At 48.5% G+C, this 15393-nt stretch overlaps 2 protein-coding genes across 2 annotated transcripts in view; both read right to left on the minus strand.

The window, feature by feature from the left end:
- LOC114923336 (major histocompatibility complex class I-related gene protein-like) overlaps positions 1-665 on the minus strand; it is a 3666-nt gene extending 3001 nt beyond the window's left edge. The window contains exon 1 of the mRNA XM_029286128.1: positions 602-665. Coding sequence (XP_029141961.1) covers positions 602-665 — 64 coding nt within the window. The remainder of the gene's footprint in view (positions 1-601) is intronic.
- Positions 666-4776: 4111 nt separating this feature from the next.
- LOC107296725 (major histocompatibility complex class I-related gene protein-like) lies at positions 4777-14902 on the minus strand. Its single transcript, XM_015826078.2, has 8 exons — positions 14664-14902; positions 13838-13955; positions 12649-12927; positions 10985-11260; positions 10577-10861; positions 9222-9311; positions 7619-7654; positions 4777-4833 (listed from the first exon to the last, which is right to left on the minus strand). The coding sequence occupies exons 2-8, from the start codon at positions 13908-13910 to the stop codon at positions 4823-4825; spliced, it is 1050 nt and encodes a 349-aa protein (XP_015681564.2). The 5' UTR covers positions 13911-13955; positions 14664-14902; the 3' UTR covers positions 4777-4822.
- Positions 14903-15393: the final 491 nt, after the last annotated feature.

Here is a 15393-nt window from a genome sequence, read left to right on the forward strand (position 1 = left end):
CCCCCCTCCCTCCTCCCGCAGCTTCTTTCTGGCAGAACTTCCCAACAGAGACGCTAATTAACGGAAAATCTTAACCTTAAGTAAGTCGTTGCTCCAGTGGAGGATAATATATCCGGGGTGTGTGTGTGAATGGAGGTGCAACCCTTAATTCTGCCTTCACCCCCTTCCCCTTCCAGGCTCCCCCAGGCGCTCCCTGTGCTATTTCTACCTGAAAGCGTCAGAGCCCAGCCAGGAGCTGCCCCGGTTCCTCTCCGTTAAAGAGTTGAAATTGGTGACTAAAGTATTGCAGGATTCAGAACTGGCTAAGAACCAGGAGGAGGAGGAGGAGGAGGAGGAGGAGACTGAGGCTGATCATCTGGTTCCCCCCCCCTCCCCAGGCAAGGAGGCTAATTGGGGAAGGGGCTTAGACTCTTCTCCGCTTTGAAACCTGCCCCCTCCCACTGTCAGGGCCACCCAGACCTTGAGAAATCCTCCGTTAAAATCCTGGCCGGGGTTCCAGATTTGGCTGCTACACCACGTGCCTCCTGCAGCCGAAGACACCCGGGCGTAGCCACCAGAGTTCAGCAAGGGAAATCCCCTTTTGAAATTATGAAATCCTCACCCGTCAAGAGAAGTATCAGCACCGAAGGATCAGCCAAGAAAAGCCCCGCCCCTTCTGCCGCCATCCCGCCCCTCGCCGGAGATGTTTGCACCTTCCTGGTGCAGTTTTATTTCCCATTTTCTCTAGAGGTACCAGGTGCCCAGAAAGGCTTGTCCCCCTGCCTTCCCGGAAGCACTGGGGGGGGGGATGGCAGGGGTGCAAACCAGCAAGCCCAAAAGGGGGGGGGGAGATCTTAAGGCAGAGGTTCCCTGGACTTTGGGAAGGAAAAGTCCTCCAAGTGTGGTTGTGAGTCCGTGTGTGTGAGTCCGTGTGTGTGTGTGTGATTGCCTTCCAAAGCCCTTCACAGCACAGCTCCGTGTTCTCAATGGGGCGGAGCTTCTTCCTGGAGGCCTGGCTCTTTCCCCGAACACTCCATCACAGAAGCCGCTCGGCTAAGGATCTCCGGATAAAAGCATTCCTGCCCATTTCTCCCCACAAGAACCCTGTGAGGTAGGCTGAGCTGAAAAAGGAGTTTCTAGGGTGGAGGGTGAACTGGAGTCTCCAAGGGCAGGCCCACTAACCCATACTGTCTCCTGCTTGAAGAGTCAGATCCTGAAACAGGAGGAGAAACACCCGAGGCGGAGGTGGCTCCATCCCACTCTCAACATTCTTGGCACCTGGACAGCCTTTTCCTACTGGAAGGAACTGGCGGCTGGGGGGGGGGGGTGTCACCTTTTACCTTTGCTACAAGCAACAAAAGTACTGAGTCCCTTTGGTGCCGAGGAAGGATTTATTGATGCAGTTGGGGTTTTTTTCTAATAATTTTTCTTATTTTTTTATTTATTTTGGAAGTCAAAATACAAACTCCGAAAAGAAACAAGAACAAGAACGAAAGTGAACAAAACAAAACAAAACAAATGCACGGAAAGAACAGACATGCACGTAGATTGCAACCCCACCCCCGAATACCGATAAATATATTTCAACCAGAATAGCTTTGCGGTCCCCCCCCCCTTTGCAAAACAGCTCCCCAGTTTATGGGGCTTCTTACAGCTCCATTTGCTTAAGCAGTTCGACCTCCCAGCTCTCTCCTGGGAAAAAAAAAAGCGATCGATCTCTTTCTTCGTTCAGACGGAAGGCTCTTTTCAAAGGGAGAGGGAGAGAAGAGATCCCCTCCCTCTCCTTCCCTCCCGCCTGGAGCCGCAGCCAAAGCCGGAAGGTCCGAGAGGGACCCGGACGCCCCGCAGCCTCCCTGGCCGCCCTCGCTCGCTCGCTCTCTCCGGCCTCCTCCATCTCTGCCTGGAGCCCCCGCGCAGCTCCGACGCCCATCCCGGCGCTTCTTCCCTCCTTGCCCGGCTCGGCGCTTTCGCGGCCCCTCTGGAGTCTCTGCCTCCTCAGGGAAAAGTCCGGAGCCCCTGAGTGCCCGCCTGGTGGCCTCCCTTCCCTTCGCCCGGCTCTGCTCAGCCCTTCGGGGCTCCCTCCGGAGAGAAGCCGGTCCTTGCTTCCCCCCATCCCGCTTCCCCCCCATCTTCAACTCCTTCCTAGCCGCCTCCGCCACGGGGGTCCTGCGACCCGTTTGTGCCCCTGGAGCTTCGCCTGCCCTCCGTTTCCCTCCTGCACAGTCCGAAGCGCCTCCACTTCCCTGGGAAATGCCCTCCCCTATTACTGCAGAGAGTCATCGACGTACAGCAGTTCATTTAGTGACCGTTCGAAGTTAGGACGGCACTGAAAAAAGTGACTTATGGCTCCTCTTCACACTTATGACCGTGGCAACATCTCTCCCCCCCATGTGATTTACCTTCGGATGCTTCTTACTAACCCATACTGATGACAGTTGCCTTGTCCTGGAGTCACGTGATCCCCTTTTGCGGCCTTAGCCAATGGGGAAGCCAGATTCACTTAGCAACGGGGTGACTAATTTGACCCCTGCAACGGTTCACTGAACAAACGTGATGAGGAAAGTCGTAAAATGGGGCAAAACTCAGCTAGTGTCTCAGCTCTAAATGGATGGTGGGGAATGGAAGGATTTATACTCCTTGCAGACAGCTGGTCATTTGCATTATTTTAGAGCAGTGGTTCTCAACCTGTGGGTCAGGACCCCATTTGGGGTCGATCGACCATTTCATGGGGGTCGCCAAGCAAGGCTGTCTGCCATTTTTTTTGTCCATTTTTTTTGTCCGCCATTTTTTTTCCCCTTTTCCAACGGGTGCCTTACCTCCCTTGGGCTGGGCCAGCTGGTGGTCGGCCTGCTCCGTCTCTGCCGCTTGCCAGCTACGCCTCGGCCGGCGCAGGGGGCGGAACCACGCATGTGCGGCGCTCCCAGGCAGGGAAAGTCCTCGACTTATGACCGGTTGGGTAGTCCTCGACTTACGACTGGTTTAGTCCTCAACTTACAACCGGTTTAGTCCTCAACTTACGACCGGTTTAGTCCTCGACTTACAACCGGTTGGGGTCGCAGCATTAAAAAGGTTGAGAACCACTGTTTTAGAGAGTCGTTGAGGCCACTTGGAGGTTTATCTGTCTCGTCAGGGTCACCTGAGTAGTACAAATGAATGTGGAGTTTTCTTGGAACTGTTAAAATATTGTGTTGTAGACTGAAGATAGATGATGTTGTATCCCTCCCCCTCTGCTGGACAGAGAGGACCGCTGGCTTGAAAGAGGGGTCAAAGAGACCATCTATGTCAAAACTGAACAGCCCTCTCTCAACAGAGGGGGAGGGATACGATGTCATCTATCTCCAGTCTTTCAATAGTTCCAAGATGTCTCAACACCCATTTGCACTACTCGGGTGACCCTGAAGACACAGATAAACCTCCAGGTGGCCTCAATGACTCTCTAAAGGAAGGCAAATGACCAGCTGTCTGCAACGAGTATAAATCCTTCCATTCCCCACCATCCAGTCAGAGCTGAAGAAGCTTCTTGGATGAGAAGCGAAACGTCTTCAAAGAAAAACAAGAAAGTTCAGTTGCCCTGTGAAAAAGCATCTTTGGGCTAAAGGGGATGTATAATGGAACAAGAAAATGGCAGAATGAGGTTGATCCAAGAGCTTCGACAGATATCATCACTGAGAGCCAGGTGGGGTAATGTCCAGTTTCCCAAGTAGATTAGACAGGAGACATGACTAGATGAGCTAATTCCACATTATTGAAAAGCTACATGAACAGAATCTTGCAAGTCTGAAGATGCAAATCTCCTGCAGTCTCCTTCACAGCCTAAGAAGCTATTTCCCCCTGAGCTTCTCATCCTGCCCATTATGCAGCTGTGGGCTAAGGCCTCTCTTATCTCACCCTTCCCTAGGCAGCATTTTCTCTTCCCTTTCACTCAAGGTTTTTCACAAGAACCATTACACATAATGTTTTATTTTTATTTTTTCTTTTTTTTTCTTCTTTTTTTTTTATTGAAAATTTTTAAAATTTTAACAATATAACTCCCCACCTCCCTCATACCCCACCCTTCCCCACCCCCTCCCTTCCCCCCGACTTCCCAGAGCTACACACAGGGTTTACAATACAATAATTATATTCTGTCTTAAATTATATTATCCTTAAATTAACAATTCTATAACATCCTTTAGCTCTCTTCTAAACTGACATATNACTCAAAAACCAAATGAAACTTTTTAGTTCCATATTTCTTTTCTATATAATCTATCCATCTTCTCCAAACCAGTATATATCTTTCTTGTGAATAATCCTTCACATAGGCTGAAATCTTAGCCATTTCTGCTAAATTTGAAACTTTAAATGCCCAGTCCTCTATAGTAGGCAAACGATCCGTTTTCCAACATTGAGCTATCAATAACCTCGCAGCAGTTATCAAATTCAGCATCAATTCCATTTCTTTTTTATCCAAATTTTCCATAATACCCAGCAAAAATAGCTGTTTTTAACATAATGTTAAAGGTGCTGGATTAGGAGAGAGAAGACCCGAATTCCAATCTTGCTTCAGCCATGGAACCCACTTCCTTGTTTTCCCCTTTGCAAATCCTGAAGAGCTGTATTCAGGCTGACAAGGGGTCCCGATAAGGCAATCTCGTTGTTAATGGGGTGGGGGAGAACACTACAACATAATCACTGTGCACCACCCAGAGTTGCTTTCGATGAGATGGATGGCTGCATAAACTTGATGAATGAATGAACAGAACATTTTGTTGCAGAACTTTTAGTTTTTTTCCCTCTGATGAAAGAGATGTCATCTTACAGCCTTGTATGAACTACTTACCACTGGAGGACTTTCAAAATCCTATATGCTGGCTGTAACAAAGAGGAGAAAAATCAAGACTCAGGGTGAATAGAATAGAATAGAATAGAATAATAACTTTATTGTCACTTTAAATGTACACTAATCAGCATACATTAAAATGAGATTTCATCGCATATAGCTCTCAGAGGGTAATCACCTCCAATATACACTGCATAAACATGACCAGAAATAAATAAAATAAAATATGCCTATAACCACATACACACATACATATGTGGCCCAGAGAAGCAACACAGTCTAGTTCAGACGTATATATATACATGACAAAAAAAACGAATCTTGCAAATTTACCAGATGGATGCCATAAGGAACAAAGCTGTTACAGAAGCTGGTAGTCCTACTAGAAATACTTCTAAACCTCCTCCCAGAGGGGAGCAACAGAAACAGTCCGTAAAGTGGGTGTGTGGGGTCTCTAACAATGCTTCGAGCTCTAAGCACGTAGCGCTTATAAGCAGTATCCTGAATAATGGGAAGCGAGCTTCCTATAATCTTCTCACCTGTCCTCACCACTCTCTGTATGGACCTTCTATATGAGGCACTGCTACCACCAAACCAAACAGTGATGCAGTTTGTTAAGATGCTCTCAATCCTGCTTCTGTAAAAAGTGGTCAGGACAGAAGGAGAAAGGTGTGCTCTCCTCATCCAACACAGGAAATGCAGACGCTGGTTTGCACCCTTCGCGTGTGGAGAGACCAAGTTGGATTGTTAGTTATCTGCACCCTCAGATACTTAATACTGTTGACCACCTCCACATCTGCAGCCTTGATACAGAGTGGAGTATGGCTATGCCGTCTCTTTCTAAAATCTACAATGATCTCTTTTGTTTTATTAGCATTTAGAACCAGGTTACTTTTATTGCACCAGTCCACCAGAGCCTTCATCTCTTCCCTATAAGTATCTTCATTGTCGTCCCGGATAAGGCCCACCACTGAAGTGGAGTGTGCCCTTTAGCCAGACAATACATCTAAGGGATTGCACACAAGAAATGCAAAACTCAGATACCTCCCATGTGTACACTTTAAAAAAAACACACACATAATTTCCTCTTGCTATCTGTCCTCTCCCATCAACCATCATATATCCTAGAACAGGGGTCCCCAACCCCCCGGTCTGTGGACCAGTACCGGGCCACGGCATGCCAGCAAACGGTCCACACAAACAAGAAAAGCCCCATCTGTGGGATGCAAGCAGCACACAAAAAGATGTTGAGACTCTAGAAAGAGTCCAGAGAAGAGCAACAAAGATGATCAGGGGACTGGACGCTAAAATATATAAGGAACGGTGGCTGGAATTGGGTGTGTCTAGTTTAATGAAGAGAAGGACGAGGGGGGACATGATAGCAGTGTTCCAATATCTCAGGGGCTGCCCCAAAGAAGAGGGAGTCAAGCTGTTCTCCAAAGCGCCTGAAGGCAGGACAAGAAGCAACGGATGGAAACTAACCAAAGAGAGAAGCAACCTAGAACTAAGGAGGAACTTCCTGACAGTTAGAACAATTAAGCAGTGGAACAACCTGCCTCCAGAAGCAGTGAATGCTCCAACACTGGAAGTTTTTACGAAGAGACTGGACAGCCATTTGTCCATATTATTATTATTATTATTATTATTATTATTATTATTATTATTATTATTATTGTTGTTGTTGTTGTTGTTGTTGTTGTTGTTGTTGTTGTTATACCACACCCCCTCTGGTCCACCGAAAAACCTCTCTCCACGGAACCGGCCCCTGGTACCTAAAAGGTTGGGGACCTCTGACCTAGAATAGGGATTTCCAAATTTGGCAACTTTGCGACTTATGGACTTCAACTCTTCGTGCTGGCTGGGGAATTCTGGGAGTTGAAGTCCAAAAGACTTAAAGTTGCCAGGTTTGGAGAGCCCTGCTCTAGAATAGGGTTTTGCAAAATCTGTTCTGCATGAATGTGATGGACATTGTTAAAAACAACAACAACAATGCAATCAAATACTGTCAGGCCTAGTAATTTTTCTAAAATATAGCAGGAAGGCAAAGATGATGGCCCCCTATCGTCTATGGAAATACCTTGGATGGTGTGTGTGTGTGTGTTCTTCTGCAAAAAACTGACCATGTTTATTGTTTTGCTTATGTTGGCCCCGCCACAAGTTACCCTGCTCCAGCATTACTTTCCTCTCTTTTACTCAAACAAACTCTTATGCAAAAGTTTCAGGGGGATTATTATGCACCCCCAAGAATTAAGTTTCATTTATTGCCACTTTTCTATCTCTAGAGTTTTGTCTCTGGATCAGGGCTGAAAACAAAATTAGTAAAACATATTGTGGTTCGCCGACGGGGCCTGACTTTTGCTACAGCTTGTATATGTTTCGCTCAGTTTTTGGTTGTGTGTTTTATTGTGAACTTTGCCCAGAGAGATTTGACGGCTGGGCAGTTTAGAAAATTCTAATGAATAAATCAGTAAAAATATGGATACATACACACTTACTTCTACGGGTAATCCTTGACTTAGGACACAGTGGAGCTCAAAATTTCTGTTGCTAAGCAAGACAGTTGTTCAATGACTTTTGCCCTATTTTATGACCTTTCTTGCCGCAGTTGTTAAGTAAATCAATGCTAAGTTGATTGATTGCTAAGTCAATCAATGTTAAGCTAGTATGATTTGTAGGCTACCCGAATGTAGCAAGATCCTATATTTCTCATTAGCAGGGAAGGTATAAATCTGCCACTCTTCATTTGGGCTAATCGGGATGGTTCCCCTTCCATCCCAAAGGCAATGTGTACCAAAATTACATTTCAAGGTCACTCACCTGATGCCATTCTGTACTCGTTTCTGCCCCATTTTTCTGCAAAACAGAATCAAGAAGTCAGTGACGATGTTCCCACTTAGAGATCCTTCGTTTTCCCCATCGGCCTGTGGTAGAAGTTCAGAGCTTCCGTGCTTCCTCCAGCAGCATCAGAAAGCTGTGGGCTGGACTGTGGAAGTCGGAAAAACCTTCTTGGAAGAAGGGAATGGTCCCCAAATGCAGGGTGTAAGCATGTCCCCAGCTGACCTCGGCAGGATTGAAGAAGCTATGCAGGATCAATGTTGATCAGTTCTTGGACTTCCCAATTTCAGCTTACCTCTGAATTTCTTGATGGTCTCCCATCCCAACACTAAATAAGCCCAGCTCGGCTTTGTTTCTTGAAGCCTGCGAAGATGAGTTAGCTATGGAGCTCCCAGGTTGTGTACCAAAACCAACAAGTTCAGTGTCAAGAATGAAAACCTGGCAGCTACATGCTTTATTGTTTTCATCTTGTCATTACAGTAAGTGGGAGGAGAGACAAGGCTTCAAATGGGTTAGTTAGAGAAACGAAACCTCTCCAGTTCTGGAGACATTTGTTGAGAAAAAGATGTATGGAAACTTTTCAAGGACATTCTAACCACTGTAAAGAAGCTAGCAGATGGTTCTCCAAACAACGAAGATGTCAACGCTGCTAACATTGGATGTTCTTGCTTTGACAACATATGGAGATGCAGCCTTTTTCTTTCTTATGCTTTACTCTTAGAATTAGATGATGCTGGGGGGGGGGAGGAATGTGATGGGAGTTAGTTAGACATAACAATATTGTAATAGTGTGTGAACTCAGGGCTTTTGAAATAAGAGATGATAAGAAATGGCGGGTTGAAGTAAAGGAGGGAAAGCCTGCATTTCAAACTAATTGGAGAATGTGATTTATGACTGTTAATTAGAGGAGGGAATTGTGTTTGATACTGTGTGCTAAGGGGAGGGGAATCCAGATTTTGGCTTCGACTATGTACGTCCCGAAGCTCGAATAAAGATTCTTTAAGGTAAACAATGCCTCAAAGTTCTTTGAAGAGTTTCATCTGTCGGAACTATGACAGAGAAGCTGTTTACATGAACTACGTGGACATCTGGGAGGTTTGGCTGGGAATGTCATTGTTTATATGCTTTGGTTAGATGTCTTTGGATTTTAGACTTAGTTTTCCTTCGCCTGTACCATGCCATGTATTCAATAAACCAACAAGATTTTCAGAAATGAAAGAAATCCTGGAATTTATTTGGTTATTAGGGCTGGAGGTTGACATTCAGGCAACATGCTCAAAAACAAACCAATCTCAGTATTATGGCTTAGAGCGATGTTCCTCAACCTTGTTAATTTGAAGATGTGTGGACTTCAACTTTGGGAGTTGAAGTCCACACATCTTCTAGTTGACCTGGTTGAGAAAAACTATCATAGGATATTATGTAGACCAGGCCTCCAGGATCTTCAGTAGGTTTGGAGGCCATGTTCAAAGTGAGCCTAATCAGGAAGCTTGTGGGAAATACAGGTTTTGGGGTGTGGAGGTTGGGAGCCCCACCCACATGTTTTGTGAATGACACACCTTGTGCCCACCCAAGAGATACTTACTGATGTAGACAATCACTCCAGCAGCAATGCAAACTGTGGTCACCACGACCCCCACAACTCCGCCCACGAGCCCCATGTTGGGCACAAAGTCTGTGTTAGAAAAAAGGGTAAAATGACTAGAGGTGACCTGGGATTTTTCTTCCCTAGAGTTTCCCAGTGTTAGCGAGAGGGCACCAAGACTGAGTTAACTAAGGCATGGTGCTCTACAACAGCGGTCCCCAACCTTTCTGGCTTTGTGGAGCCACGGGGAGGAGGGAGAGGGCATAGAACATTTTTCAAAGCACCTGAAGGCAAGACAAGAAACAATGGATGGAAACTGATCAAAGAGAGAAGCACCCTGGAACTAAGGAGAAACTTCCTAACAGTGATGACAATTAACCAGTGGCACAGCTTGCCTTCAGATGTTGTGGATGTTTCATCAGTGGAGGTTTTTAAGAAGAGACTGGATAGTCACTTGTCTGAAATGGTATAGGACAGTAATGGCGAACCTTTTAGATACCGAGTGCCCCAAAACCACCCCGCTCCTACTCCCGCTCCAACCCCACCCCACCTGCCCGCAGGGCCACTTACCACCTCCACGGCCCGCCACAGCAGATCGCCCAGGTGGCCCTGCAGCGCCATGGTGGCCATGCCCTCCGCCCATGCCCCGCAGCATCATCTGTGCGTGACGGGGCGCAAGGGCAGAGTCTTGTCCCTGCTTCCCGACTGCCATGTCCTTGGCTGCACTGCTCTGCACAGGCCACATCCAGGGGCAACTCTCCTCCAGGGGGGCTGCTGGTGAGGAGGGGGCCACAGGGGGAGGTGGGGCTGGGGCGACAGCACGCATGCCCACAGAGAGGGCTCTGCATGCCACCTCTGGCATGTGTGCCATAGGTTCGCCACCACTGGTATAGGATGTCCTGCTTGAGCAGGGGGCTGGACTAGCAGACCTCCAAGGTCTCTTCCAGTTCAATTCTGATTCTGATTCAACTGGTGACACCCCCCTCTTCTCTCACCAGGCTCCTCCCAGGCCATGATCAGAAGTTCCAGAAGCCTGGAATGGTCCACATAGCACCAATAGTGGTCCCTCTCCTTTAGTCAACCTCGATGCTCAGCCAGGCATGGTAGGTCCCATCTGAGTAGGTCTGATTTGCCAAACACACTGGACTATTTCAAGGGTTTGTCTGAACTTAGGCTAGGTCTTTTAGGGCCTGGCATGTTGAGTGAATCCAACCTTTGACCAATTTAGGGTCAACGCATTGGGTGAACCCAGTAAATGAAGAAGCTCCATCAGTGCGTTCATTAGGTTGTATGACCACAGACACTCTAGGAACAACTTTGCTCATATTCCATTGGTGCCCCCCTCCTTCTCTCACCAGGCTCCTCCCAGGCCACAATCAGAGGTTCCGGAAACCCGGCATGATCCACGTAGCACCGATAGCGGTCCCTCTCCTTCGGGTCAACCTCAATGCTCAGCCAGGCGTGGTAGGTCCCATCTGAGTTTGGAAGAACACCACCCCGGAAGGTGTCCTGTTCCCAGACTTCCCCATTTTTCCTCCAGGTAGCATCTATCTCTTTGGGATAAAAGCCGTAGACTGTGCAGACGAGCGTCTCCAGGCCGTTGTACTGGGTCCTGCGAGTTACTTTCACCACTGGGGGCTCTGTAGAGAACACAACACCAGCATATTGTAAGACTGCACAGGTATAGTACGGAGACATTGCACCACTGATCTGGTGCTCTCCTGCGACATCACCGACCCTTGGCTCCCTCCTTCCTTCCTCACCTATCCTCAGCAGAGATTCCTTTCCATACATCATGCACTTCTGAAGCAGCCTGATACATTCCTGTTCCAAAAAGTTATTCCTGCGCTGGGTGAGGAAAGGTTCAGCTTCCCACCTTCTCTTGATCACCTGAGCGCGGATGTCGACAGCGGTCCAGGTGAGGGTCTTCTGATCCAGGCTGATGAAGTCTTCCCCGTCATAGCCATACTGGTAAACTCCGCTCTTGTGGCCATCTTTGCTCAGATCGCAGCCGATCACGCGCTGCCAGCTGTGAATTCCTGCACCCAGTTTTGGTCACCACATTACAAAAAAAAAAAAGAGGTTGAGACTTTGTAAAAAGTACAAAGAAGAGCAACTAAGGTAGATTAAGGGCCTGGAGACTAAAAGATACGAAGAACAGTTGCAGGATTTGGGTTTGGCTAGTCTAGAGGAAAGAAGGGCTGGGGGGGGATCACGATAGCAGTATTCCAATATTTGAGGGGCTGTCGCAAAGAGGAGGGGGTCAGTTTATTTTCCAAAGCACCAGAGAGCAATTCAAGAAGCAACAGGTGGGAACCAATCAAGGAGAGAAGCGACCTGAAATTAAGGAGAAACTTCCTAACAGCGAGGACAATTAACCAGTGGAACAGCTTTGCCTTCAGACGTTGTATAGGGTAAGGTGAGGCAAGATAAGATGATAAGATAATATAAGATATAAGATATAAGATATAAGAAGATATAAGATATAAGATATAAGCTATAAGACTGGTCTTCAAACCTGGCCCTTTTATGACTTGTGGACTTCAACTCCCAGAATTCCTCAGCCAGCGTGCCTGGCTGAGGAATTGTGGGAGTTGAAGTCCACAAGTCATAAAAGGGCCAAGTTTGAAGACCCCGATATAAGATATAAGATATAAGATATAAGACATAAGGCATAAGACATAAGATATAAGATATACGATATAAGACATAAGATATAAGATATAAAATAAGAGGAGAGAGGAGAGAAGAGGAGAGTATAACCTTAATTGTCATTTTTTACGGTGAGCACACTGGCCCAAATTAAAAATGAAATCCTGTTGACTGTTCTCAAAAGAAAGAATATATCTACCCATACACACACCTACCACACATATACACATGCTATATACCAGTGATGGCGAACCTTTTAGAGACCGAGTGCCCAAAAACTGGCCCCGCCCCCGCTCCACCTCCTGCCCCGCCCCCACCCCATCCCCCACCCCACTTGCCCGCAGAGCCACTCACCGCCTCCAGGGCCCACCGCAGATTGCCCAGGAAGCCCAGCAGCGCCATGGCGGCCACGCCCTCTGCCCGCGTCCTGCAGCATCAACTGTGCAGGATGAGGCATGAGGGCAGAGTCTTGTCTACGCTGCCTGGCTGCCATGTCCTTGGCTGTGCTGCTCTGGGTGGGCCATGCTCAGGGGCGACTCTCCTCCAGGGGGGCTGCTGGTGAGGAGGGAGTCATGGGGGGAGGCGAGGCTGGGGCAACGGGACGTGTGCCCACAGAAAGGGCTCTGAGTGCTGCCTCTGGCACGCGTGCCCTAGGTTCGCCCCCATTGCCCTATCCTATCCTATCCTATCCTATCCTATCCTATCCTATCCTATCCTATCCTATCCTATCCTATCATCTTATCTTATCATCTTATCTTATCTTATTGTATCTTACCTCTGCTGGAGTTGTGGTGGCTGCGCAAGATGGCGAGCTCAGTTTTGAACATCCTCTCGATGGTGCTCACTCTCCATGATGAATGATCCCAGAAATGGGAGTCGTCCTCGTCGTCCATTTTATGAAGCCAGGCCATTTGGGGCAACAATCTTCTTGTGGGGGTGTCAAAATTTGCAGCCAGCTGGTCATCCACATATGCCACCACAATGTAGCGGGGCACATCCTGGCTGGAGCCCATGACCAGGGTGTAGAAAAGGCGCAACGAATGGGAGGAGGAGCCTGAAAAGAGCAGGGGGGGAAGGAAATTTGGGAGAGGGGTGCCCAAAGGCACACTTTTAATCCCCCCTTTTTTAATTTGAAACCAGCTTCCCCACAGTCAGGTGATCAAAGTTCAGACGCTTGGCAACCGACTCATATTTGTGTCCTTTTTGCGACTTTCTGACGAGCAAAGTGAATGGGGAAGCCAGATCCGCTTAGCAGCGGTGTTACTAATTGAACGACGACGGTGATTGGCTTAGCAAACATGGCAACAAAAGTCGTAAAATGGGGCAAAACTTACTTAATAAATGTCTCACTTAACAACACCAATTCTGGGCTCACTTGTACTCTAAAACAGAGGTCTCCACACTTGTTAAGTTTGTGAACTTCACCTCCCAGAATTCTCCACCCAGCATAGCTAGCTAAGGAATTCTGGGGCTTGAAGTCCACAAGTCTTAAAGTTGCCAAGGTTGGATATTCCCTGCTCTAAAATCTAGGGAAGGTATATCAGGAAAGATATCATGCAGTGATAGTCCAAAAGGGGGATCGACTAGGTGCCCTCTAGTACCCCTTCAATTCTACCCCAAGAGGTATAAAACCATGCCAAACACGTACAAAGAGTTTTAACAAAAGTGTACTTATTTCAGACAGGTGGGATTGAATCTAGCCACCTCGTCGGGCGAAGCCTCTGGAACTCGCTGCCACAGGAAAACCAGACTGCCCGCCTCAGATCTCCATAGCCCTGCCTCCACCACTCACCTGCGCATCCTCCCCACAGCAACTGGATGGCAGGATTAACAATAGGCCTTTATTTCAGATGGGTGGGCTCTAACCTGGCTCCCCAAACGGGCGAAAGCCTCTGGAACTCGCTGCCACGGGGAAAACAGGGCTGCCCCGCCTGGTTTAAGCCCCGCCTCCTTCGGTCACTCACCTGCGCATCCTCCCAGCAGCAACAGGAGGGTCGCCGCGGACAGGAGCCCCCAGCGGGCCACCGGGAGCCCCATCTGGATCCAGCCCCGATCAGCTGGCGACGAAGGATCGGGTCTAGGCTGCGGCCGAAGGAGAAAGTTTGTAAAAAGGCGCCGGAGGAACCGAACGCTGGAAAGTGAAAGTTTGGGGAGAAGGAAGGGTGAGGAAAGGGAAGGAGCCGGAGCGAAAGGAAACTCCGGGGCAAAAAAAATCCCGCCCAGCCCCGAGCGCGAAGAGGAATAGAATAGAATCCCAGAGTTGGAAGGGACCTTATAGGTCATCTAGTCCAACCCCACCCAGCCCCCTGCCCAAACAGGAGGAATCAGCCCCTTAGCTGGTGGGCGAGGCATCGTGAGAACTGCTCTTGTTGGTTTGAGGAGCGGGTCAGCTCAGTGGCCCCGGTTCCCCAAGACAGGGAGACCCGCCTGCCCGCTTCACGGGTGGGTGATCTGATTCCAACCTAGTTTCCTGGGGGGGACTACAATCCCCATTTCCCCCTGTGGCCTGGGGATGATGGGCGTTGTCTCGAACACCCGCGGAAGGCGCCCGATGGCCTGGATCGGGGTAGGCGACCTTGGCTCTTTTATGTCTCGTGGACTTCAACTCCCAGCATTCCTGAGCCAGTCTTTTATGTCTCGTGGACTTCAACTCAGGAATTCTGGGAGTTGAAGTCCACGAGTCATAAAAGAGCCAAGATTGCCTCCCCCTGGCTGGATAAATAAAAGTGCCTGGAGTCTGGAGTTCTTCAAATCGATTTTTTTTTTATAAAAAAACCTTCCCTTTCTCACCTGCCAAACTTTCCCGCTCCTTGTCTTCACCTTTGCCGGCTTCTGACGCTGCTGGTCCGCCAGTTTATCCTCGGGGGCCAGAGGCGGAAACGTATCCAGGCAAGACCCAAAACGAAACCAAACTTATTTTGGCGTTTGGCGGCTTGAACCGTTGCTGATCTTCAGCGTGAAGCACCAGCCCTTCCAAACGTCACTCGGGGGCCTTTCGGTGAGTTTTGCCGTTGGAGGATTGGAGAGAAAGGAGGGAAGGAAAAAGGGGAAGAAGAAGAAGAAGAAGAAGCGCTGTTCCGGGCTGGCTCTCCCCTCATTTCCTCCCCCCGCCCCAAAGTCCTCCTTCCCGCAGCTCCACCCCTCCTGCTTCATTGGGCCGTTGGCATTTCCCCGAGTAAACATTTCCCGTTTCTTTTCTGAGCCAGGAGTGAAGGTGAGAGTGTCCGGACTCAAAGGTGCTTTTTCACCAGGCAACTGGACTTTCTTGTTTTTCTTTGGAGACGTTTTGCTGAAGAGCAACTAAAATGATCCAAGGCCTGGAGACTAAAACATATGAAGAACGGCTGTGGGACTTTGGTTTGGCTAGTCCAAGGGGTAGGCAACCTTGGCTCATTTATGACTCGTGGACTTCAACTCCCAGAAAGGAAGGAAGGGAGGGAGGGAGGGAGGGAGGGGAGGGAGGGAAAGAAAGAGGAAGGGAGGGAGGGAAGGAGGGAGGGAGGGAGGGAAAGAAAGAAAG

The sequence above is a fragment of the Protobothrops mucrosquamatus genome, unplaced genomic scaffold (genome assembly GCF_001527695.2).
Source record: "Protobothrops mucrosquamatus isolate PMUCROS unplaced genomic scaffold, P.Mucros_1.0 scaffold2949, whole genome shotgun sequence".
NCBI lineage: Eukaryota > Metazoa > Chordata > Lepidosauria > Squamata > Viperidae > Protobothrops > Protobothrops mucrosquamatus.

Coding starts and splice junctions, on each gene's coding strand:
- LOC107296725 (XM_015826078.2), bottom strand. CDS start 13,910: ATGGGGCTCCCGGTGGCCCGCTGGGGGCTCCTGTCCGCGGCGACCCTC. Junction 12,928..13,837: donor GCTGCTGGGAGGATGCGCAG/GTGAGTGACCGA, acceptor TGCTCTTTTCAG/GCTCCTCCTCCCATTCGTTG. Junction 11,261..12,648: donor CCACCACAACTCCAGCAGAG/GTAAGATACAAT, acceptor AACTGGGTGCAG/GAATTCACAGCTGGCAGCGC.